Raw genomic sequence first — 24,133 nt, forward strand, 5'->3', positions numbered from 1 at the left:
TGTTTCTTTCTCTTTTTTTAGAGAGCCTAAGGTTGGGTCCTAAAGTGCCCAGCCGTGTCGCTTTAACCCCGAGCACCCGTCGTGTCCAGTTTTAAAGCACTGCAGCCGTTCGGTGGTTGGGACTCACGGTCTTGGCCCAGAGCCTGGCTCTGCCAAAGGTTTGCGGTTGCCAGTGCAGGCTGTGAGCTTGGCTGAGCCGCGGGTGCGGGACTCACTGCCCCATCCCGTTCTCTTGTCCTCCCCCCCAGCACTCAGGAAGCTGCCCTATGAGGCAGCCTGACCCAGCACAGCAAGTGCTGTAGGGGGGACCCAGGGCTCTCATGAGAGCCCACAGGGTTGTCCAAAGCCTGCCCCAGGAGAGATGCAAAGTGAAATAAATGCCTCCCATCAGCATTTTGGGGTAGACTGGTTGCTTTGCCCTCAACTCTGATGCCTGATCTGCATCCCAATATGGGGTTTGCATCCTCCTGCCCAGCACTCCCTGGATGGGACCTGGACTGAGCTGAATTAAAGCCACTCAGCTCCAGTGGCTATCCTCTACCTGGGACAATTCCCTGCTCACAGTCCCCGATGCAGCCTGGTTGGGTGAGCAAGGAGCCCCCATAAGTGTCCAGCTCCTGTGGGCCATCCTGGCCTTGTGTCATACCAGCTCAGCCCAGAAGATGGGTGACTGCAGCAAGAGCCCAGCTGCTTTTTCCCTGCCCTTTTTGCTTGATCTCTTTCCACGTGGCCCAGGGCCACCATCCTGCACACCCTCTCCCTGTGCCTGCCCCAGGCTTGGAAGTGTTCAGGTGGACAGGGCAGATAGAATAGCCTGTCTCCCACCTCTGACACCAGCTGCCAGTGAGAACAAAGGGGATGTGCAGTGTCGCCTCTTGATCCTGTACCGTGCCGGGCATGGCCACATTTGCCCCAGGGGCTGTCGACAGCTGCCAGTGAGCCCGGGCCACCAGCAAGGACGTGCTCTTCTCTGTGGGCATCCCATGCCTGCCTGCTGGGCTCTGATGAAGGAAGGAGGCAAGGAAGGAGAGGGATGAGCTGGGGTGGTGTGGGTGGGGATCAGAGGGAGCCAGGAGCAGCTGGGAGGGGGTACGGTCCCTGCCACCTTTTCCCCCTCTTACCTGTCTCTGGGGTGTTTCTCTGCAGAAGGAGCGTTTTGTCAAACTCCTTGACCAGCTGCACAACTCACTGCGGATTGACCTGTCCATGTACCGGGTAAGGTGCCAACCAGTCCTCAGTTTTGGCTGTTTTCTTCCACTCTACCCACCCTGTTGAGAGTTTTGTCTTTTCTTCCCCTTTGGCAGAACAATTTCCCTGCCAGCAGCCCTGAACGGCTGCAGGATCTCAAGTCCACAGTGGATTTGCTGACCAGCATCACCTTCTTTCGGATGAAGGTATTGCTGGGACCCTACTCCCCCCATCTCCTAAGGGGGGAACTGACCCCCACTGGCCCCAGTTCTTCGCAAGGCTGGGGTCCTGTGGTAGCTCCTTGGTGGCTGGCTGGGGCTGTGAGTCTGCCTCCAGCACTGCTCCCCACTCCTACACCTAGGTCCAGGAGCTGCAGAGCCCACCACGAGCCAGCCAGGTAGTGAAGGACTGCGTGAAAGCCTGCCTCAACTCCACCTATGAGTACATCTTCAACAACTGCCACGAGCTGTACAGCCGCGAGTACCAGACGGACCCGGTGTGTGGGGCAGGGGGAGCTGGGATGCACTGGAATGCGGCGGGGGAACCTCATTTCCCCCACTGACCTCCCTATTCCCTGTCCTTTTCCTTTGCGATGCTCCTGCTCCCTCTCCAGAGTGCTCAGTCCCATATAGAATGAGGCCCAAGCCTTGGGCTGGGTTTGAGACCCACTGCTGTGGGGCTGAGACTGGAGGCAAACAAGGGTGGCCTACATGGGAGCCTCCAGGATGTTCCTAGAGCCCTCCTGCCTCCTTGTTAGCCCTGCCACAAAATCAAGCCCCATGAGTGGGGTGACCAGAGCCTCTGCTGTGTCCCCATCACTCCAGACTAAGAAAGGCGAAGTGCCCCCTGAGGAACAGGGCCCCAGCATCAAAAACTTAGACTTCTGGTCCAAGCTCATCACCCTGATAGTCTCCATTATCGAGGAAGACAAGAATTCCTACACACCCTGCCTGAACCAGTGAGTAGGTGCCAGGAAAGGGGACCCTGCATTACACCTGGGGGGATGCCCACATGGTGGCAATGGTGGCTTTAGTCTTTTGAAATGGGTTGTAACATCTATTCTACAGTTGGGAAACCAAGGAAGGTGGGAGGTGTGTGGGGATGTATCTTCAAAGCGAAGGACTGGTCCACCCTGTGTCCACACTGTCCCCTTGCCCCAGGTTCCCCCAAGAACTGAATGTGGGGAAGATCAGTGCTGAGGTGATGTGGAACCTCTTCGCTCAGGATATGAAATACGCGATGGAGGGTGAGTCCTACCACATCTCACTCTTACCTGGGTAGGGAGCCAGGAACCAGGCAAGAGCTGCACTCTGCTCCCACCTCACCTGTTCCCTGGGCAAACCCATTTCACCCCCTCATCAACACAATGCCTAGTTTAAACCCCACCAAGGAGCACTTCCATCTTCACCTCATCACCCTGGCATACCCAGCCCTGCTTCTGGGGCAAATGTGCCCTCCCTTGCCGTGGTTTGGGGCTTGAAGCAAAACCCCTTCCCATGGCACTCACCTTCCCTGTGCAGAGCACGACAAGCACCGCCTGTGCAAGAGCGCGGATTACATGAACCTGCACTTCAAGGTGAAGTGGCTTTACAATGAGTATGTCACCGAGCTGCCCTCCTTCAAAAGCCGTGTGCCTGAGTACCCTGCGTGAGTGTAGCCCTCAGGGGGCAGGGGAGGGGTGCTTGTGCCCTGGGGGCTACTGGTCTCACTGAGCCTCTACTGATCTCTCTTCCAGCTGGTTTGAGCCCTTTGTTATCCAGTGGCTGGATGAGAATGAAGAGGTGTCGCGGGATTTCCTGCACGGAGCACTGGAGCGGGACAAGAAGGATGGGGTATGAACAGGACTGTCAGTGGGCACAGGAACTGCAGCTGGGGGTGGATGAAGGGCTTGTCCCTCAATACCCAGTGTGACCTAGCCAGGGCCAATGTCTCCCTTCTCGCCTCCTGCTGACACAGCCTCTTGCTCCCCCAGTTCCAGCAGACATCAGAGCACGCGCTCTTCTCTTGCTCCGTGGTGGACGTCTTCTCCCAGCTCAACCAGAGCTTTGAGATCATCAAGAAACTTGAGTGCCCTGATCCCCAGATTGTTGGGCACTACATGCGACGGTTTGCCAAGGTGGGCAGCTGCCAGGCCAGTGGCACACTTGGGACCTCAAGTCCAGCCCTGGCACAGGGCTTCTGGGCTCTCTTTGCCTCCTCCCATCCTGCTGTGGGCAGCAGCATACAGCACAGGTTGTGCCACCTCTAATGGTGATGCTCAAACAAATATGCCATCAACAGACCCTGTGGCCCTCCCATGTTTGCTAGCACAGAAGATAATTAATGAGTTAATTGATTAATTAATTTAGATTAAATGCACTGTCTCACTGCAGTGTAGGGTGGGGTTGGACGTAGGCTTGATGGCTGGTGCTTTCGTAGCTGTGTGGATGATGGAGCTGTCTATGGACACCAGAAGTGCTGGATCTGTTTTATAGGGGCTGTGCTCATGCAGCTCCTGGTGCATCTATGGGGCCAAAGGGTCTAGGGGTTGCAGGGTGTATCCAGGCATTGCATTGTTTCACTGCTGTGGGACTTACGGTCTCCCTTTCTCCATCCTTCCTCCTTGTTCCTGATGTCTGGGTGTCTTTGTTCCTGCCTTATTGGCTGCAGACCATCAGCAATGTTCTACTCCAGTATGCTGAGATCATCTCCAAGGATTTTGCTTCATACTGCTCCAAGGAGAAGGAGAAAGTGGTGATGTATCTCCCTTCTGCTTGCTACCTGCCTGGTGCTACCAGGCAGGACTGTCCACGCATGGTGACCCCAACCACCACCTCAGCTCCAAAGCTGGTACCCATGAAGGAGGTCCTGTCCTTGGTCTCTGCATGATGTCAGTCCATGAAATGCTAGCAGGCAGAGCTTCATACCATGACTGCTCTTGTGTACCCCAGTACAGGGTGGGAGGGACTTGGCATGGTGAGCAGCTGTTCCGGCCACATCTGTTGGTGCTGACTCCCCTCTACGTATCCCCTCCAGCCCTGCATCCTGATGAACAACATCCAGCAGCTCCGTGTCCAGCTCGAGAAGATGTTTGAAGCCATGGGTGGGAAGGAGGTGTGTATCAGGGTCTTTGGGAGGGAGCCCTATGGCGAGGCTGGATCTGTCCCCTCTCCCCAGAAGCAGACCTTTTCCTGGCTCCTCACTCCTGTATGGGATCACGGCATCCCACCATGTCAGATGATGGATGGGCTTCACCCTGCCCACGGGTGCATTTAGGGTGCAGAGACCCCCCTGTGGACTGGGTCAGGGGCTCTGATAGCTTCTTCAACATGTCCCTCTTTCAGCTGGACACAGAAGCCAGTGATATCCTTAAGGAGCTGCAGGTGAAACTCAACAATGTCCTGGATGAGCTGAGCCGAATCTTTGCCACCAGGTACCCCCAGGCGAGAGGGTATGGGCAGTGGGTCAAGGAGAGGTTTAGGGGTCCAGGAGCTGTGGCTGGGGCCAGGCTGGGTACTTTGCTTGGCCAAGCAGGTCCTGGGCATGGCCGTAGGGATGCTGAGCTGCCTGGGTGTTGCGGTCCCCAGTTTCCAGCCACACATTGAAGAGTGTGTGAAGCAGATGGGCGACATCCTGGGCCAGGTGAAGGGCACTGGCAATGTCCCTGCCAGCACCTGCAGCAGTGTTGCACAGGATGCTGACAATGTCCTGCAGCCCATCATGGACCTCCTGGACAGCAAGTGAGTGTAGGGGCCAGTAGGGACCCCCCACCCTTCCTGATGCTCCTGACTTGCTCCCAAGGTCTGGAGAACCTGCAGGGTCAGGATGACCGTGAAGGGGGTGACACCAGGGGTGCCATTCTGGGACTTTCAGCCCTGTCCGCTCTCTGCAGCCTGACGCTCTTTGCCAAGATCTGTGAGAAGACAGTGCTGAAGCGTGTGCTAAAGGAGCTCTGGAAGCTGGTTATGAACACAATGGAGAAGACTATTGTCCTGCCCCCACTTACTGATCAGACGGTGAGTGAGACAAGGAGGGGGACCAGGGACGGGGGACCCTGGAGCTGAGAAGGATGGCTGATTGGGGCCAGAGTGAGACATTGCTGGTCTGGTGCCTTCACTAGCTGCTGGGGGGTTGGGGACTTTGGCAGCCCCCTCAGACTGACTCCCAGCTCATGGCCAGGCAAGGAATGGAGGAGAGAAGGGTCATCGTAGTGCAGCCCAGCATGCTCTTGGCTGCCTTTGCCAAAGGACCTTCCTGCTTTCTCCATCGTGGCACTAAGAGGGCACTGGTCCTTTCCTTTCCACTCTTCCCTCTGAGCTAGGCAACATCCCAAGATGTGCCCATCAGTGCTGGCTGTGAACATGGTCCCTGTGCCAGGAGGTGGATCAGGAGGCTCTCGGAGTGTGGGGAGTCGCCACATCTTTGTGGTGGGGCTGGAGTTGCCTGCAGAGCAGGGATTGGCTCTACAGGGATGGGGGTAATGTGGGGATGAGGGGTCATGTCCCTTCAGCAGGACTGAACTATTCCTTCCTCATTGGCTGAACAGTTTCTAGGAACCTGAGTAAAGTCCTGCTGGTCCCTCCTCAAAGGGAGGTTGCCTGCAGGCTTCAGGTCTCTGTATCACATTGCTGTGTGTATCCTCCCTTGCATGTAGTCATGTACCCTGAAGCTTCCCGGGGAAGCTCTTCACTTAGGGTCAGGAAGGGAATGGTAACACTGAGGGCTCTGAGCCAACTATATATTCATCCTTGTCACTGACAGCAGCTTCTGTCACTGTCACAAAGTTGGGCTCAGGCTCTTACTTAGAGTCCCTGGAACCACCATCCGCTGTGTCACTTTCCTGGGGCTGTGAGAATCCTTACGCTGTGTCGGTAATGGACAGCACATTGGTGACATGTCAGCCCTCAATGGTACCACCTTAGTGGCACCTTGTCACAGCCTAGAGCCTGGCTCAGGTCAGCCCTGCATCACTCCCGGCCAGAGTGACACCCCCTTGGCCAAAGCTGGCCAAATCTACCAGGAACACTGGTGCCACTCCAGTTGCCATCGCAGTCCCTGTCCCTTCATGGCCATGTGTGACTGACATTTTCTAGAGGCAGTGAGCCCTGTGCTGAGGGCAGAGGAGGTGGCATGGACATGTATTTTCCTGTGGGGAGGCAGTCCTTGGAAGGGTCTGATCCCTATGGCTGGTGACTTGGGGCCATGTGTCAGAGCTGAGTGTCGAGGGGGGTTCACCGGGTCCCTGGAGCTCAGCCCCCTGACACAGTACGGATGGAGTTGGCAGGTTGGGATGGGGCCACCTTAGGGCTGTGGAGACCAGTGATGCTGGTGGCAGGGCATGGATGCTGAGTGCTGTGGCATGTCAGATGGTGTACGCCCCTGGCTCTGCTGTTCCTCTTGCGTGGTGGGGATCGGGGGGCAGCCAGGGCTGGGGAGGATGGAGGAAGGGGCCGACACTCATGCCGTGGTTGTTCTCTCCAATTGCTCCGCTTGCCTCTCAATGGCAGATGATTGTAAGTACGGCAGCTCTCTGTCTGTCTGTCTGTCTGTCTGCTGTGTGTCGGTCCTGGCCCTGCCAGTTCCTGTCTCGTGTGGCTGCCCGCACCCTGTCCACACCCTCCTTTGGCTCCCAACGTGGCCCACCTCTGTGGTCCCCATCCTTGTGCTGCCTGCTTGGCACTGGCTCCTGGCAGGCATTTGCCTGGGTTGGGGGGTGGAAAGAAAGGTCCTGGAGAGATTCAAGGGAGCTGGATGTGGGGAAGTGCAAGGGAAAGTGCAAGGGTTAGTGGTGGTGTGGGTGAGCATGGGGATGGGGCAGTTCCATGTAATCAGGGACAGTCAAATCCAGGCTGATCCTGTCTTGTTTCATGCTGAGGCCACTGGAGACATGAGCAGGGGGAGTGGTGTGTGCCTGGCAGTCAGGGTTGCTCTTCCTGAGCTTCTACTCTTGGCTGAGTTTCTACTTGAGGCTCTGGCTGGGGGGTGGCTATCGTAAAGGTTGAAGACAGTGGCCTGTGGAGAGGACCACCTCCCTGGGACACAACAGTCCCTGGTCCTGTTGTTCAGTGGTGGCCCAAGTTTCTGGCATGAGTTGTGGGACCTTTTCCTTGCCCAGGATACAGCACTGGGCGGCTGGACTCCTGGGTTCCCTTCTTGGCATTCCTGCTGAGTCCCTGCATGGCTTTGACTGAGAAGTTTCCTTTTGTCCTCTTCTGCTCAGTCTGTGGCCAAGGGCTTATGCCCTGTGGGGCAAAGGAAGGGCCACATCCACCCCCAATCCTGCTCCCACCCCTGCTTTGACCACGGGCACCTTTGTGAGGAGCAGTAGTGTGGGTTCTGGTGGTTGGGTGCTGGTGCTGATCCCTGTGGGAACAAATTACTGTTCCGTCCCCCAACACCATTTCTTTCCAAAAGCAGCATTTGGAGAGACCCTGGGTCAGTCTGGACTGAGCCTCCCCTTGGCCCCACAGGGACCCCATGGGCTCAGCTTTACTGAGACTATCAGGGGACTAGGATGGTGTCAGCTCACTCAGGGTACAGGGTCCTGAGAGGCTGATTAGGAACCCTCCACATGGCACTGCTACCCCATTTTACAGTTTCTCTTGGCCTGGGTCAGTGTGGGGTTGTCGTAGGGCCCAGCACTGCACGGACCAGAACACCACGTGTGAAACTCAAGTACAGCTGCCCCCTCCCTGTCTCCTCCCTAGTGTTGTAGGGGAATGTGGGGGCACCAGAGGCTTCCCACACACAGTGCCACCTGGCTTCTGCCTCCCTATTTCTCACCGAGGACCAGTCCCCAGTGTGCTCAGCATCCCTTATATCTCAGCAGGAACCAGCTACCATAAGCCCAGCATCCCTATGTGGGAAATGGTTCCCCATCAGTGTGACATTGTGTGTTCCAGTGAGAACCAGTTGCCCAAGCATACAAGAGACACCCATGCCCCACTGACCCAGCATCCCAGTGCAGATCAGTCCTCCACTAATTTGTATCCCAGTGGGGACCAGTCCACCATGGGCTTAGCACCCTCAAGAGGGACCATTTCCCCACTGGCTGTTAACTGTCCTTGAGGAGCTCACCAATGTCTTTGCCACCAGCTCGTGGTCACCCCATGTGCCCAGCCTTGTCCTTCTCTCCCTGTGTCCCATCCCATTCTGTCTCCCCACCCCACCACTCAACCTCTGATGTCTGCTTCTACAGGGCACGCTCTTGAGAAAACATGGCAAGGGGACAGAGAAGGTAAATAGCTGTGGGCTCCATATGTGTCATTGCCCCGTGGCCACACTCGTGGCCCCACACCCACCTGTTGTGGAGGCCCAGACTTGTCCGTGCTTCCTCTGTCGTGCTGTTTGGATGTGCCATTGCCTGCGTGGCCTGTGGAGGTGTGCTGTGTTGCCTGGGACAGGCTGCCTGTGTGCAGGATGGGCGCAGTAACCTGTTTCTGTGTCGCCTGGGGTAGGGAGCAGGTGTCGTGTTGTGTTGAGCCCCTGTGGGTGGGTATGTGGGGTGTTACCCATCCCCAGGCAGCCCCACATTGTTCAGCACCCCTCCCAGTGCCTGTCTAGAACAGCATGGGGACACAGTACCCAAGCATGGGGCATCCCAGCCACAAACCTGTCCCACCCCTGGAGGCACAGGAAGAGGTCACCCCTGGAATGCTGGGCATGTGCAGGGCACACTGGAGGCCATGGGGCTGCTGAGGTCCCCTGGACCTCTGAGCTTGCTCCCTCCTGATGCTAGCGGGGGGCTCAAGAAGGCTCACTGAGCCCCAAAACTTGCTGAAAGGGCTTTCTCCAGCCACATGGGCTCTCCCTCTGGGTGCTCCCCACTGCTGGGCTGAGGGCCCAGCACAGCCCTGAGGGCTGCATGCTCCCAAAACTCACACCTCAGGAAAAGCCACGCTGGCATCTGTCTGGGCAATGCCTCATCCTCTCATAGGTGATACTGGGTCCTGCCCCAGTTTGTTGGTAGTGCTGTGCGAGCTGCTTCCTTCCACCAGCTATTTCCCCAGCCCCAAACAAGGTGGGGAACAGGCCTGCCCCACTCAGGAAGTATCCTTAATCCTGCTGAACCCATCATGGCTTGCTCATCACAGGCTCAGCCGCAAGCGTGCGGGGCTGAGCCTTTGCAGATGTGAACTGGTGCTGAACGAGTTCACACCTGCAAGCAGTGGAGACCTGGGCACAGCCAGAGGAGCTGTTCTGGGCAAGAGCCCACAGGGCTGGGGATTGTGGGGGGCCTGGACCTGTGGCTGGCTGCTGCTGGGGCCACCAGTAACTGTCCGTTGCTGTTCTCTTCCAGAGCAGGGTGAAGCTGCCCAGTCACACTGAAGTAAGGACATGGCTCTTCTGCTCCCCACTTGGCTCTGGTCCCTCCTCTTGCCTCCTCCCTGTCCCTTGTTCCATGTGCTGTGGGGTGTGTGGGGGTCCCAGCTCAGTGCAGTATTCCATTGTGCTCTGTCTGGGAGCCACCAGTGTCCACAGCTCCCAGCCTGTTCACCAACTGTGGGAGATGGGGGCAGCAAGTGAATGGGACAGTACCTCGGGAGTGAGAAGGACACAAAGGGTTAGTGGGAGGGGGTACAGAGTAAGAGCGTGGGGGGACCAGACCCCTGCAGAAGGTAATGGCTAGTGAGATAGATGCTGGGGGTTGGGAAGGACTGGAGCTACAGGTGCTGGGGGAAGGAGGTGGGAATCACTGGCTCTGCCCCACAGGGCCTGTGCTTATCCAGTTGCATGTTGCACATTGGAGGGCTTGAGAAGGGGAACTTGTGCTCAGCCCAGTGAGCAGGCAGTAGACCAGGGAAGTGAGCAGGATCTGCCTGTGCCATGGGGCTGCGTCCCTAGGAGCTATGCCAGTGGGCCCCATGGAATGGGGGTGGCATGGCACAGGGCAGATGAAGGTAGCCAGGGGCTCTCATCTGCCATGTGTCTGGGGTGAACAGGGGCTGGGGAACATCCCTGGGGTTGGGACTGGGCAGGGGTCTGGGTAGCAGGGGCATGTTTGGCTTGGCTGCCAGCACTGGAGTACAGGGGGATCATGTCGCATCCTCCCCATGCCCACTGTCCCCCTGCATTCATTCTCCGCTCCCCAGTGTTGTACAACTGTCCAAGCGATGCCAGTGATGTGCCATGCTGGGCTTTTTTGGATGCAGAAGTAGGTGCTTGGGCACCACAAGGAGCAGGATGGGACCCTTGGGCCAAGCTACTTGTGCTGAGCAGGGCGTGAGGTCCCTGATGCCACAACGATGTCCTGCCCTGGGGTCCCCAGGTCTCAAGCCACCCACATGTAGTGAGAACTCAGTGGCTGGGGTGCGCACTCACATCACCATGCCCAGTAGCCCCTGGGGTTCTCTGGGGAGCATTACTCCATCCCCCTGGAGCCTGGGGGAGCCTCCAGAGCTGCGGCAAGCTCCTGACACCATGTGCCAGTCTGGCCATGGCACCCCCAGCTTGGCCACTTACTGGGGCTGTTCCTGTCTCTGTTCTCTGCAGGGCACACAGATGATTTTCAATGCAGCCAAGGAGCTGGGGCAGCTCTCCAAGCTGAAGGTGAGGGCTGGGAGGGTGGGCTGGGAGCAGGTAACCTGTTCTTCTCTCTGTGCTAAGGCTGGCAGTGTTGCAAGGACTCCACCAGTACTCGTTTTTTGGCATGTTTGGGGCAAGGGGAATGGGGACCTGGTTCCATACTGAAAGCAGGATTCATGTACTGTAGGACCACATGGTGCGGGAGGAAGCCAAGAGTCTGACCCCGAAACAATGTGCAGTGGTGGAGCTGGCACTGGACACCATCAAGGTAAGGGTATTCTGGGGAACATAGGAGTGTCCCTGAGGGCTTTAGCCCTGGAAGGGCACTGGAGGAGCTCTAGCAGAGCTGCTGAGGGCCCCAAGGCCATTCTCCCTCCTCCAGCAATACTTCCATGCCGGTGGTGTGGGGCTGAAGAAGACATTCCTGGAGAAGAGTCCCGACTTGCAGTCGCTGCGCTATGCCCTGTCCCTCTACACACAGGCTACTGACCTCCTCATCAAAACCTTTGTGCAGACCCAGGCTTCGCAGGGTAGGATGCACTGCCCTGGCCCTCCGACCCAGGCCCCCCGACCCAGGCCCCCTCTCCCTGTGCATGTGGTTGGTTGTCCCTATGTCACAGTGGGGTTGGAGGCCCCAGCTAGTCTCATGGAGGGGTGGGAGGGATAGACAGGGAGGGAAGAGCTTCTTGCTCCCATGGTTTGCAGGTGAAGAGGGACCATGGGTGCTCAAAAGCAGCCTGGTACCTCCAAGTTCCCCACCAGCAACAACAGTGCGTCCCCAGGGCCAAGGCATGGCTAGGCTGTCACAGAAATGGGGCCTGTGGGTGGGGGAGATCACCCTCTGGTCCCTGTCACCCAGTACAGACACCTCTGGTCCAGTGCTGCCTTGTAGCTGACATCTTGGCCAAACAGATGCTGTGCCAGAGCCTGTCCTGGGCATGCTGGGTGCCTCACATACCCCATGATTTGGGATCTGTCCAGGATGCCAGGCGCTGCCCCTGCCAGACAGCCATGTGCTGGGCACCCTCTGGGGCAGGACCTTCTCTCTAAATGCTGCTCTTTATGTTGTCCCTTGGCTGCTTGAGGAGGGGACAGATACACTCTGTTGCAGTCATGGGCTGCTGTATAGTGTCCCAGCCAGGCTTGTCTGTGTCCTTGGGGAGTGGGACATGCATTTGCTGTCTCTGTGCGTTTCCTTGCAAGGGACAACTGTCCTGTCTGTGCGTCCTGTGCCAGCTGTGTTGGTGGGGTGGCCTTGGGTTTGGTTGGTGCCAGCATGCCTAATTGCAGCCTGACCCCAGGACCCCCTGGGCTCAGAGCCGGGTAGTGCCCGGTACTTCTGTGTTGCTGCAGTGTGATCCAGATGCTCAGCTGTTCATCTGTCTGTGAGATCTGATCTCTTTCTCTCTGTTTTCTTCCCTTCTCTTTTACTGATCCCATCCCATCCCCCCCCCCCATTGTCTCCTTCCTTCTCTCTTCATCTACTCTGTGCTGTGTCTCTGTCTCATTCTCTCTCCTTCCCACTAGTCCATGGTGGGAAAGGTATTAGGTTTACCCTTAGTGAAGAAATTTATCCTGAGAAGGGTATGTGTGCTGCTTGCCCGCCCCTGCACCCGCCTGCCACCGGCCTGGGCTAGTAATAGTCCCAGCACTGTGGGCTGGGGTGGCCACGAGCCTCATCCCAGCATTGCCAGCCTTGGGTGCCCTTCCTGTGGCCAGAGCTGGAGCCCTCTGCCCACAGACTCCCACTCCCACGGCTGTTTCGAGATGAATTTGGAGGAGCTGTGCTCAGCTATATTGACAACCCCTGCCCCATACTAGGTTAGGTCTGGGCACCTTGCATTGTCCCCAGTGCTGCTGCCTGGGGGTGGGAACCTGCCCTGACCTCCATGCAAGCTGGGACATGTGGCCCCAGGGGAAGCCATGCCCATGTCCCCTATCCCCTCCACGCTGCTGCCAGAAGGACCATTACTAGCCTTGCTCCGGTGAGCTCTGCCCGCCTACTCCAGGGCGTGAGGAATGAGCCCAGCTCCATGGGCCCTGCTTGGCCTCCTTGGCACCCAGAGGGGCCAGGACTGCACCCCATGCTTGGCCTCCTGTACCCAGACACCCCGTCCTCAGCTGCCATCAGCTTCATCTCAGCTCAGCATGCGGTACTGCCTGTAGGGATGGGGTGCCAGGCTTTGTGCAGGATGAGGGTGGATGGAGAGGAAAACGTGCCATCACCACCCCACATGGCCTGGCATCGTTGTGCTGGGGGCCATGAGGTGACACATGGGGATGCGTCCTTTTTCCCACTGTTATTTCTACCCTGGGAGCTTGCCGCTGAGCTCAGTTTGATCTCCTTGGTCCCATCTGACACACAGACCCTGTCCCTCTGCCTTGTACCCCCTCCTTCACCCATGAGTGCATGCGTGGCTCCTGGAGGGGAGGGAGTGTGCTGGGCTGTTGATCACACGTCACCTGAATTCCCCAGGGATAGAGGGGATATAGGAGGGGGCAGGTCAGCCTTGAACCCTGGCAGGGCCATGGCTGCCTTCTGGCACAGTGGCCAGGTCAGGTCTCTTCTGCCCAGTGCTGGCTCATACTCACATCCATGCATGGACCACTGACAGCACCCCCTGCCCTGTGCTTATAGGAGGTGGAGCATGGCTACTGTCCCCTGCCCCAGCCCACCCAGACACCTCAGCCCCTGCCTGGGCAAGTGGGGGCTCACTGGGTCGTGCTGATGTGGGGTGGCATGACAGAGAGCCAGCCTGGTACTGGGGATGTCCTGCCATGCCCCCAGCCCTACCTGGTGCCAGCCCCAGCCATCCATGACAGTTGCTTCACATATGCTGCTCTCCTCATAACTCTTTAGCAGAAGCCACATTTGGCCAAGTGCTGCTGCCCTTGGTGGGTGACCTGCCTCCTCCAGTGGGGTTGGTGGTGGACATCAGGGACACAGCAGGAATGAGCACTCATGTCACCTCCCTTTGCCATGCAGGCTCTGGTGTGGATGACCCTGTTGGGGAGGTGTCCATCCATGTGGAGCTCTTCACCCACCCAGGCACTGGTGAACACAAAGTCACTGTCAAAGGTGGGTTCTGCCAGCTGGGATGCTTGGATCTGACAGTGCTCTATGAGGCTCATATGCTCCCTCTTTGCAGTGGTGGCTGCGAATGACCTCAAATGGCAGACATCGGGCATCTTCCGTCCCTTCATTGAGGTCAACATCATTGGGCCCCACCTCAGTGACAAGAAGAGGAAATTTGCCACCAAATCCAAGAACAACAGCTGGGCCCCCAAGTACAATGAGAGCTTCCAGTTGTGAGTGATGCTGCACAGCTTGGGATGTGGGGCTGGGCTGGGTGATGCATCTGCCCCATGGTGGGGTCTTGCCAGGGAGTTTGGGATATTTTAGATGTTTTCTCATTGGTAAAAGCATGGATTGAGGAAAGGGGGAAAAAAAAAAAAGAGTGGGGAGGTAGCAAGCAGGTGTCCTGTGGCAGAACCAGGGGACCTTGGAGTATGACCCGCTGTGACGAGTGCTTGTCCTTTGCCCTCCTGCAGCACGCTGGGTGTGGAGACTGGCCCCGAGTGCTATGAACTGCAGGTGTGTGTGAAAGATTACTGCTTTGCCCGTGAGGACCGGACGGTGGGCATCGCTGTCCTGCAGCTCCGCGATATCCTGCAGCGACCTGGCTGCGCCTGCTGGCTGCCCCTGGGCCGCCGCATCCACATGGATGACACCGGCCTCACTGTCCTCCGCATCCTCTCCCAGCGCAACAATGATGAGGTGGCCAAGGAGTTTGTCAAGCTCAAGTCAGATACACGCTCAGCTGAGGAGGGCAGCAATTAAACCCTTGTCGTTTCCCCAGCCCTCTCTCCCCGCTCCTGGCCCCTTCTCTACACCGTCCTCCAGCTATGTATAAGCCATAAGAGTGGCCACAAGAGGAGTCTCCTTCCCTGTGTTGGTGAGGGGGGCTGGTGTGGCTGCAGTGACAGACCCACGCCATCCTTCCCTCAGCCAGACTGTCTGAGTGGCAGTGATGCAGAGCATGGCCATGCCACCACCCCACCCCAGTGGGAAGCTGCTGGGTCTGGTGGGGCTGCAGGGAAAGGTGGGATCCAGACTTGGGTGCCTGAGATGGAGAAACCGTAGTGGCCCATCCCTGACCCTACCCTGTCCTACCCAGACCTCATCAGGCAATGAAAGGAAAGAGCTGGAAGTGAAGGTGGGAGGGGTGTCTCATCCCACCCCTGGGGGTATTGAGTTGCTGGCACAGCAGAACGGCCCCTTGTCCCAATCCCTCTAGCATCTTCAGGCACCCTGGGGGACAGGGAGGCTCCCACCCACTGAGCACCCTGTACATATGTAAATCGCTGTACATACACTGGCAGCTGGCCATGTTCTGTACCTGGAAGGGCTATTGGGGCTGTTGGGTTGGTGGGTGCAGCCCCCACATACCCTGCACAGGGTCCCCTCCTGGGTGGCAGTGGCACCACTGGGGCCAAGAGCATCAGGGATTAGCCTCCTGCCCATATCCTGTCTTCCCTGCCTTGCCCCACCATGGGCTGCCCACTGCCGCCCCCAGGGTGCCAGGGCTTGGGGGCAAGGGCTGGAAGTGCTGGAGTACAGGAACCCATCTCCCTTTGCTCTGGCCAGTGGGGGTCAGCCATGCCTGTGCAGTGCAGCAGTGCTCATGAGACCTCCTTGGCGCAAGAAAGACCCTTCCCATCCCCAGCCCAGAGGACCCCTTGCCTCTCAATTTTCCATTAACCACCATTTCTGTGTGATATGTGTGGGGTGTGTGTGTGTTTTGTGCAAGTGCCTGGGAGGTTGGGATGTGGAGTGTTGGGGATGGCCCACCCCAGCTGGCTCTAAGTACTGGGAAAGACAGAGGCCTGATGACCCCGCAAGTCAATATATCTCTCTCAAGTCCCTCTCCGTTCCAAAACAGGGTACGCTGACTGGCCCCTGTGGTCCTTTTTCTATAGGGTTTGCCTGGGACCAAAGGGTTAGCTTTCCTCTCTCGTTATTCTTCAGTGTTTACAGCCCTTTTCTAACCACCACTCTCACAGTGAGGTTGGGGCTCAGCCCTGTGCCCCCCCAACCATGGTGCCCCTGGCCCTTTGCTCCCTTCCCAACCTGTCCTGTTTGGCATGTGATTGAACCAACAAATTCTTCTCCTGAAGCACATGTGTCACTGATGCCTGTGTGTCTGTTCCACTGTGTGCGACACTGCTGGCGGCGGCTACCATGGATGCATGACAGTGAGATGTTTTGCACTATTTTGAATTTTTTGGGCTCTGTAAAAATATTTTATTATAACTGACATTAAAAAGCACACTCTTCACTGCAGCTACTGTGGGGCTATGAGAGGGCAGGCACGCAGGGAGTCTTTATCCCCACTTCCACTCCAATGCACCTTTAAGGTTAGCACACCAAAGATAAATAGCCCAGGAATGCTAAAGCAACTCTGTTCACACTCAGCCTCCCTGAGGGCTGTGCTTCAGTGCTGCAAAGCCAAGAAAATGAGGGCAGGGATTAAATGGAACTGGGACAGATCTGTCCTGAGAAGTGACACTATTCTCAACTGCTGTGCTGCAAACTTCCAGGCATGGGAGTGATTAGAGACTGCCAGTGTGGACTCACCAAGGACACACCCATACCTCACTAATCTAGTGAGCTCCAGAGAAACCTTGAGGGAGCCCAGAAGGGGCAGAGAAAGTGATACCTTGGGCTGATCCTATACTTCTGAGCTGGTCTGGGCTCCTGGGATGGAGTGAGCTCATGGCAAGCAGGAATTGCCTGTGAAAGACAGTTCTGCCCAGGATCAGCTCCTCTGTAAAGTACAGCAGGGCTTTACAGGAAGACAAGGAGAACATTAAAGCGTTGTTGGTTTCTTGCCAAAGCCTTACCTCTGTGCTAACAGGGTAGGTCTGGACCAGGCAATAACCTGCTGCTGTGACAGCCTCTGGGTGCCTGAGATAAACTCAACTGGCACTGGAGAGAAAACTGTCAGGCTAAAGATGTCCTTAAAAATAATAAAATAATAAAGGCTGCTGTCCTTCAAAACAATATCTCTGTGTAGGTGACAGGAGGGACTGGAACCCGGCAGGTTCATCGGTGCTGCTGCTGCTGGAACAAGCAGGGTGCCAGCACATCCCTGCCATCCTGGGACTCAGCCTGTTGCCTCCTCTCCCTGCTGAAGTGGCAGCTGCTTGCTGGCAGAGCAGAGGTTCCTCAGGGAGACGGTCTGGGATTGGTCCCAGAGGCAGGGAGCTGCTGGTCAGTGTTGGTGAGGAGCTCTGCTGCTGGGCATTTGATGCCCTGCCTCCTCCCAGCCCTTGGGAAGACAGGTGTGGGGACCCTGGTACACACTGGTCCCAGTGCCTGGCGGATGGCATGTGCCATTTCCCATTTGCCCTCTGCCTCCCAAAAGAAAAATTTGCACAAGGGCTAAACAAACATGGCTCCTTTTGAAGGGAAAGCAAAGAAGGGGTAAACTTGTAAAACAGAACTGGGGCCAGGGTGTGCTGAAGGATGAGCTGTTCTGCAGGCAGCAGTAGAAGCCAGGAATGATGCTGACTGCTCATCACTCTGGGTGCAAAGGACGCCGTGGGACTGGGCTGGTTGTTCCAGCTTAGTTCACGTGCAGCCGTTATCCTCAGGAGACCTTGTTCTCTCCCTGCTATGACAGAGCCAGCAGCACAGTGTTCAGATGGATCATCCTGATGGTGGCTGCTGCTGTATAGTTTCCAGGATCAACAACATCTGAAATGCCAGGGAACAGACTGAGTTGTCAGCATTGTCCAACAAGTCACGGATGGCTGTTACAGAAAGGAGAGCAGTGGTGAAGCACCAGTGTCTGCTGTCCCATGCCAGCCCCATCTGATTCTTTCCCTGTCCAGGAGGAGCAGCTGGGACCAGCGAATCTGCTGCTCAGGAATGCCCCAAATGCTTCTGCTATTTTCCACTGAGCCTGAAGCATTTCCCTGGAGCAAGACAAAGCATGGCAGCACCCTGAGCAGGTTCTGTCCCCTGCCCTACCATCCCCAGCCAGCAGAGTGCTGCACCTACTCACCATTGCACATATCCTGCGGCCTCTCACCAGCATTGCTGTCGCTCCTCGCTTTCCCACCGAAAAGTCCAACTACGTGCAACCCCTCCAGCATCTGCTTCTGGCCATCCTGCAGCACAGTGCACACAGCACGAACATCCGACCTCTGCTCCCACAGCTGAAGAGCCAGGACAGAAAGCTGCTGCTGGGACTCTTCTGCACATTGTGAGCTCCGTAGCAGTGCCACTGGCACTCTTCTCACTCTTTGCTTTCCCACCTAAAAGTCCAAGTGTGTGGAACCTCGCTGGAGTAAGGCAGTAATGACTGGACGATCATTCCTTGCCTCCCCCTTACTTTCCTTTTAAAGAGGAGCAGGAATTTAACGCAACTAACATAGCTGAACTGCAGGTGGTTTAGAGATGGGAGAAATAACACAGTACATTTGAGTCCAAAATCAGTTCCTTGAAAGACAGACTTCTTTTCCTATCTGAATTACTGAGGAGCTCTACATAACTCAGGAGCCTTAAGAAGTGGTTTGAGACTCTCCGCTCTACTGCTGTGGAGTACTTAAGTACCAAAGGATACTTGCCACGCTACCGCAAACACATGGGTAGCTGCACATACTCCTTAAGCAAACAGTCATCGCTTTGATAGTTAGAGATTTTCTGTGCATACAAGACCTTCATCCCTGACAACCCTGTGACAGCATGTATGGGACAACTTCTTTTATGGTGAAATCAGAATAATTCAAAGCTTTGTTGTAGCTCAGTAAAATCATGCATATTACACACTGCGTGAGGAAAAAAAAAAAAGTATTCCATCACCTCCTGATATATACAGACCTTGCAAGGACTGTTAAAACTAGGTTTGCAGAACTACTTCAAGTAACTCCCCACTGCGACTCCCCCCGTTTCCCTGCCGAACTGCCCCAGACCCCCTTGGTGCCCCGGTTCCTCAGCTCTCCCCCGTGCGGAGCAGTGCCGAGCCGTGCCGTTCCATGCCATGTCAAGCTTTGCCCAGTAATGGGGGATAATGGGAGGCAATGGAGGGTAATAGGAGGGCAATGGGAAGTGTCGGCTCCTCAGGGACGCCCTCGGGTCCCTCAGAGCTGCTCTGCCCCATTCGGGTGGCTTCGGCTTCACTTGGCTCCCGTTGTTCGGGTCCGCCCCCTTCGGGTAGCTTCGGCTCTGCCCTGGTTCCTTTCGGGCAGCTCCCCTCGGTTCCCTTCAGGCGGCTCCGTTCGCTTTGGGCTGCTTCGGCTCCGCTCGGTTCCCTTCCGGCAAAAGCCGATATTCCCTCACTTTTGCCTTAGAAAGTACTGGGAAAGAGGGAATTCCAACACATTTACCTCACGAAGCAATGGAAAAGAGGGAAGTGCATCACTTTTACGGCATAAAGCACCGGGAAGGGGGGGGTGGGGGTGTGAGAGCGGTGCCATCTTGGGCTCTCCCTCCTCCTCCCTCCCTCCCGCCCCGCAGGTCTGGCGCTTCCAGCCTTGCACCGCCCGCCGCCCTAGGGCAGCCGTGGGGGACACAAAGAGGGAGGTGCAGGAGAAGGAGACATAAGGGGAGGCGGCGGGAGGCATCTTGGCGGGAGTACTTCATTGCCTGCGCCATCGGGAGTGCGGCTCTGCTCTGCCATGTTGAAAGTGGGAGACGGGGGCGGCCATATTGGTGGGGTGCCGCTGGGGGCCACTGAACAGGTGCCATCTTGAGTATGGCACGTGGCAGTGGCCATATTGGTGAGGCACCATCTTGAAGTACAGCACCTGGGGCGGCCATATTGTTGAGGCACCATTGTGTACCCGCCATTCCTCCATATTGAGCCCGGGCCCTCCCTCTTGCCGACTCATGCCCTCACCCCTCATTGCGCCTGCGTTGCCGTGGTAACGGCCACACCTGAGGCGCCGCCATTTTTCATTCCAAGATGGCGCTGGCGAGCATGGTGGTGGAGGAGGCTCTGCTCCCACATTTACCCCCTTAGACCCACATTTACCCCCCTCAGACCCACATTTACCCCCCTTAGACCCCCATTTTCCCCTCTTAGACCCACATTTACCCCCACCTTAGGCCCTCCTTTATCCCCGTTAGACCCACATTTGCACCCCTAGACCCACATTTGCCCTTCTCGGGGTGCTATGGGGCAATATGGGGGTCCTATGGGGCGATATGGTTGTGCTATGGGGCGATATGGGTTGGCTTTAGGGATATATGGGTTGGCCATAGGGATATATGGGGGTCTTAAGGGGTACTGTGCGGGGCAATGAGGGTGCGGGGAGGGGGGTTAAGGGGGTGCTGTGGGGGTCTATAGGGGTCTAAGAAGAGAATATATGGGCCTTAGGAGGGGGATATGGGCGCTACACGGGTCCTGTGGGGGGGGGTTATGTGGGGCTGAGGAGGGCTTATGGGGGGTTGTTGTGTTCTATGGGGGGATATGGGGTGCCTAGGGTGGGTTATATGGGGCTGGTGGGGCCTTACAGGGGTTCTATGGGGGTATATGTGGGTCATGGAAGATGATAAAAGGGATTATGTGGGTCAGATGGGGTGTGTATGAGGTGCTATGGGTGTTTATGGGGCTCTGTGTAGGTCTATGGGGTCTCTGGGTCTCTCTGTGGGGTTTCTATGTGGTCTCTGTGAGCTCTCTATGGGGTCTCTATGGGACTCTAGGGAGCTCTATGGATCTCCATGGGCTCTATGGGGTCTCTGTGGGGCTCTCTAGGAGTCTCCATGGGGTCCCTATGGGGCCTCTATGGGGTTTCCCTCACTCCCCACAGGAGCTGTCATTGCTGGAGCTGCGGGCGCAGGCGCTGGTTCAGTACCTGCAGGACCTGGGCCTGGTGCTGGTGGCCAAGGCCTGGGAGGGCCCCTGGGGGGGCTCCTGGCCCTGCCCCGCCTCCTGGAGACCTGCGTAGTGAGGTCGGGCTGCCCCACGTTTGGGGGGCTGCCCCATAGCGGCCGCAGGGGAGCTCCAATTGGGGTTGGGGGGGGGGTCTATGGGGCTGGGGGCCTATCTGTGTGGCTGGGGGCTCTATGGGGTTGGTATAAGGGGTGTGGGGGGCAGAGCTATGGGGCTGGGATCTATGGAGCTGCCCCACAGGTCCTGGAGAAGCTGCGCCTCATCGAGCACCGCCTCAAGTACCAAGTGGGGAAGCTGCTGTGGGCGGCCATGATGGGGGCCCCAAGTGAGCCTTGCCCCATAAGTGCTCCCTACAGGGTTCTGCCACCCCATAGATAACACGTGACTGCCCCATAGGAGCTGAGCACCCCTTGGCCTTCCATCTGGAGCCCTACAACCTGGACGAGGTGAGCTGTGGGGCAGCACAGGCTGCTATGGGGTGGTTGTGGGTGCGCTATGGGGCAGCTCATGCCTCCTCTGCTCCATAGGAACCTGAAGCAGCCCCACTGAAGGTGCCTGGCTTAGGGGCGGGCTCTGCTATGTCCCGCCCCACATCATCCCCATGCAGTACGGTGAGTCCAGGGCCTGCCCCACACCTCCTGGCCCCCACAGAGCTCAATGAAGGTGCTGACAGGTGCCTGCGCCCCATAGATTCCGTGGGGCAGGAGCAGCGGAAGCAGGAGGTGGCACAGCACCAGGCCCTCAGCAGCTCCGTGCTGCGGGAGCTGCGGGACAAGCTCAGTGATGCCCCCCAGGAGCTGTGGGGCAGCCAGAGGGCAGGTGGCCAGCGGCCCCACAGGGGCGATGTGGAGAGGTGGGTGCTGGGGGTGGGGGGTTATAGGGCGCTATGGGGCTGGAGGGGGGAGTTATGGGGCTGTGGGGGGGGAGCACTTGTGGGGCAGGAGGTGGCCACTTACGGGTCTCTAGGGGTCACTTAGGGGGGCGTGATGTGGTCTGTGTCCCTATGGGGTCGCTGTGGGGTTGTCTGGGGTCACTATGGGGCTCTATGGGGGCTCAGTGGGACTATGGAGTCGTTATGGGGCTCTATGGGTGTCCATGGGATCCCTATGGGTCTCTGTGGGGTCCTAATGGCTCTCTGTTGGGTCTGTATACGTCTCTATGGGTCCCTGTGGGTCTCTATGGGTCTCTGGTTTCTATGGGTCTCTGTGGGGCTCTATGGGGTCTTTATTGGTCTCTATGGGTGTCTATGGGTTCCTATGGGTCTCTGTGGGGTCTCTATGGGGTCTGAGTTCCTATGTGTCTCTATGGGTCTCCATGGGTCCCTATGGGACTCCGTGTGGGTCAGGACCCGCCTGGAGGAGTCGCTGCTCCTGCACCTGAGCGAGAGCCACCAGGCCCAGGCTGCACAGCAGCGCCATCAGTGCGTGACGTCATTGGGGGGTGGAGCCTTGGCCGCCATCACCCACTTCGGGGCCTCAGCCACCCTCTGGGAGCCACCCAGTCAGGAGGTGCCGCCCGCCAAGAAGAGGAAGAAGGCAGCCAATGGGAAGAGGAGAAGGAAGGGTGAGACCTAACCCTAACCCCATCCCAACATGCCCTGGGGCTGCCTGCCCCATAGAGGCAGCACTTATGGGTCACTGACACCCCCCTTTGTTTCCCCTATAGGTTTCCATTGACGGCGCTGAGCCCCACATTAAAACACATTTGCATCTCATTTGCATACCCAAACCCGTCATTAACATTTATAAGGGAGCGCGGCCCATCCAAGATGGCTGCCGCCACGTTGCTGACCCAGTCCAGCCCCCAATGCGCACATCCCCAATATGGCCGCCCCCGGTGGAGGCCGCCATCTTGCTCCCCGCGTTGACCCCCCCATGTAAAACTCAGCTGCATCTCATTTGCATATTCAAAGCGCCATAGAGGCCACAGAGCGGCCGCAACAGCCCTGCAGCGCCCCTTAGAGGCGGGAGGCCGCGCCGCCCGCCACCACCACGGTCTCCCCGGTGATGTAAGCGGCGGCGGGAGAACACAGGAAGGTCACAATCCCGGCCACGTCCTCCGGGGAGCCCAGCCTGCGGGGGTCACGTGATGAGGGGGAGGTGGGGGGTGTGTGTGTGTGTGTCATGTGACGGGGGAGAGAGAGGGTCATGTGATGGCACCCACCTGTCGATGCCCATGGCTGCCATCACGCGCTTCTGCATGGACTCGTCCTCCCAGAGCTGCCATAGAGACCCATAGAGATCCCATAGAGACCCATAGGGACCCCATAGAGAGCCATAGAAACCCATAGAGACCCATACAGACCCCATAGGGACCCATGGAGACCCACAGAAACCCACAGAGACCCATACAGACCCCATAGAGACCCATTGGGACCCATAGAGACCCCACAGAAACCCATAGAGACCCCATAGAAACGAGACCAACAGACACCCCATAGACACCCCATATCCCCCCATAGTGCCCCCCAGGTCACTCACGGCCCTGCTGAAGCGGGTGCGGATCAGCCCTGGGGCCACCCCATTGATGCGGATGCCGTGGGGCCGCAGCTCCGGGCCCAGCGCCTTCACCAGCCCCAGCAGCGCCGCCTTGCTCACGCTATAGGGCCCAAGCGCCTGTCCCACAGCGACGTCACTGAGCCGCGGCCAATCAGCTGGCAGCTGCTCAGCGCTGCGGCCAATCGGCTGACAGCATGGCTGAGCCATGGCGCAGCCATGGGATGCAGCACGGATGGAGCCCGCCCCATAGGTCCTGCCCCATAGATCCTGCCCCATGGATCCCACTCATTGGGGCCTGTGCCGTGGGTCCAACCCCATATATCTCACCCCATACACACCCCATAGCCTGCTCCATCACCGCCCTATAGCCCTCCCCATAGACACCCCATGCCCCCCCCATAGCCAGCCCCATAAATCCTGCCCCATGGATCCCACTGATAGGCCACATGTCATGGGTCCAACCCCATAGATCTCACCCCATAGCCTGCTCCATCACCACCCCATAGCCCCCCCCATAGACACCCCATAGCCAGCCCCATAGCTCCCCACAGCTCACCGGGAAGGGCATGTACCCGGCCAGCGAGGACACCACCACAATGGAGCCTCCCCTGGGGGGATGAGGGAGGAGCCACAGTGGGGTGGGCGTGGCCAAGGCTTGACCCCAACCCCTCCTCCCCAAGCCCCACCCCCCTCACCCCCTTTTCTCCATGTGGGGCACCACGAGGCGGATCAACATGGCTGCTGCGGTCACGTTCACCTGGAAGATCTGTGGGGCCAGATCTATGGGTCAGATCTAAAGGGCAGGATCTATGGGGCAGGATCTATAGGGCAGATATAAGGGGCAGTATCAATAGGGCAGGTTCTATAGGGCAGATATAAGGGGCAGGATCGATAGGGCAGGATCTATAGGACAGATATAAGGGGCAGGATCTATGGGGCGGGATCCATAGGGCAGATATAAGGGACAGGATCAATAGGGCAGGTTCTATAGGGCAGATATATAAGAGGCAGGATCGATAGGGCAGGATCTATAGGGCAGAT

The 24,133-nt window shown here is 57.5% G+C and overlaps 3 protein-coding genes across 18 annotated transcripts in view; 2 read left to right on the plus strand and 1 right to left on the minus strand.

Annotated features, from left to right (window-relative positions):
• The window catches only part of UNC13A (unc-13 homolog A), a 33,977-nt gene extending 17,941 nt beyond the window's left edge, over positions 1-16,036 (plus strand). For 6 of the 16 annotated variants that reach the window (XM_062637176.1, XM_062637175.1, XM_062637178.1 and 3 more), the window contains 22 exons: positions 1,147-1,215; positions 1,305-1,394; positions 1,550-1,684; positions 2,013-2,146; positions 2,349-2,434; positions 2,709-2,835; positions 2,924-3,020; positions 3,161-3,304; positions 3,838-3,921; positions 4,204-4,281; positions 4,512-4,600; positions 4,755-4,907; positions 5,060-5,183; positions 8,366-8,404; positions 9,467-9,496; positions 10,660-10,716; positions 10,880-10,960; positions 11,075-11,222; positions 12,220-12,276; positions 13,679-13,771; positions 13,842-14,001; positions 14,245-16,036. In XM_062637176.1, coding sequence (XP_062493160.1) covers positions 1,147-1,215; positions 1,305-1,394; positions 1,550-1,684; positions 2,013-2,146; positions 2,349-2,434; positions 2,709-2,835; positions 2,924-3,020; positions 3,161-3,304; positions 3,838-3,921; positions 4,204-4,281; positions 4,512-4,600; positions 4,755-4,907; positions 5,060-5,183; positions 8,366-8,404; positions 9,467-9,496; positions 10,660-10,716; positions 10,880-10,960; positions 11,075-11,222; positions 12,220-12,276; positions 13,679-13,771; positions 13,842-14,001; positions 14,245-14,533 — 2,364 coding nt within the window. In that variant the 3' untranslated portion in view covers positions 14,534-16,036. The remainder of the gene's footprint in view (positions 1-1,146; positions 1,216-1,304; positions 1,395-1,549; positions 1,685-2,012; positions 2,147-2,348; positions 2,435-2,708; positions 2,836-2,923; positions 3,021-3,160; positions 3,305-3,837; positions 3,922-4,203; positions 4,282-4,511; positions 4,601-4,754; positions 4,908-5,059; positions 5,184-8,365; positions 8,405-9,466; positions 9,497-10,659; positions 10,717-10,879; positions 10,961-11,074; positions 11,223-12,219; positions 12,277-13,678; positions 13,772-13,841; positions 14,002-14,244) is intronic. The other 10 variants (XM_062637183.1, XM_062637181.1, XM_062637187.1 and 7 more) reach the window with 5 other exon arrangements.
• A 3,628-nt stretch (positions 16,037-19,664) lies between these two features.
• On the plus strand, positions 19,665-22,270 carry NGDN (neuroguidin). The gene is given in 10 exon segments (XM_062637171.1): positions 19,665-19,682; positions 20,512-20,590; positions 20,593-20,648; positions 20,835-20,919; positions 20,991-21,040; positions 21,122-21,205; positions 21,285-21,293; positions 21,326-21,447; positions 21,940-22,094; positions 22,260-22,270. Coding segments are annotated over 10 exon segments (669 nt in total).
• Positions 22,271-22,510: 240 nt separating this feature from the next.
• On the minus strand, positions 22,511-23,890 carry LOC134173314 (dehydrogenase/reductase SDR family member 4-like). Its single transcript, XM_062637172.1, has 5 exons — positions 23,788-23,890; positions 23,649-23,700; positions 23,075-23,209; positions 22,758-22,813; positions 22,511-22,666 (listed from the first exon to the last, which is right to left on the minus strand). Exons 1-5 carry the CDS (start codon positions 23,826-23,828, stop codon positions 22,552-22,554), a joined length of 399 nt encoding a protein of 132 aa, XP_062493156.1. The 5' UTR covers positions 23,829-23,890; the 3' UTR covers positions 22,511-22,551.
• Positions 23,891-24,133: the final 243 nt, after the last annotated feature.

This window comes from Pezoporus occidentalis, unplaced genomic scaffold (assembly GCF_034315485.1).
Source record: "Pezoporus occidentalis ecotype Australia unplaced genomic scaffold, CSIRO_AGI_Poc_V1 ctg507, whole genome shotgun sequence".
Lineage (NCBI taxonomy): Eukaryota > Metazoa > Chordata > Aves > Psittaciformes > Psittacidae > Pezoporus > Pezoporus occidentalis.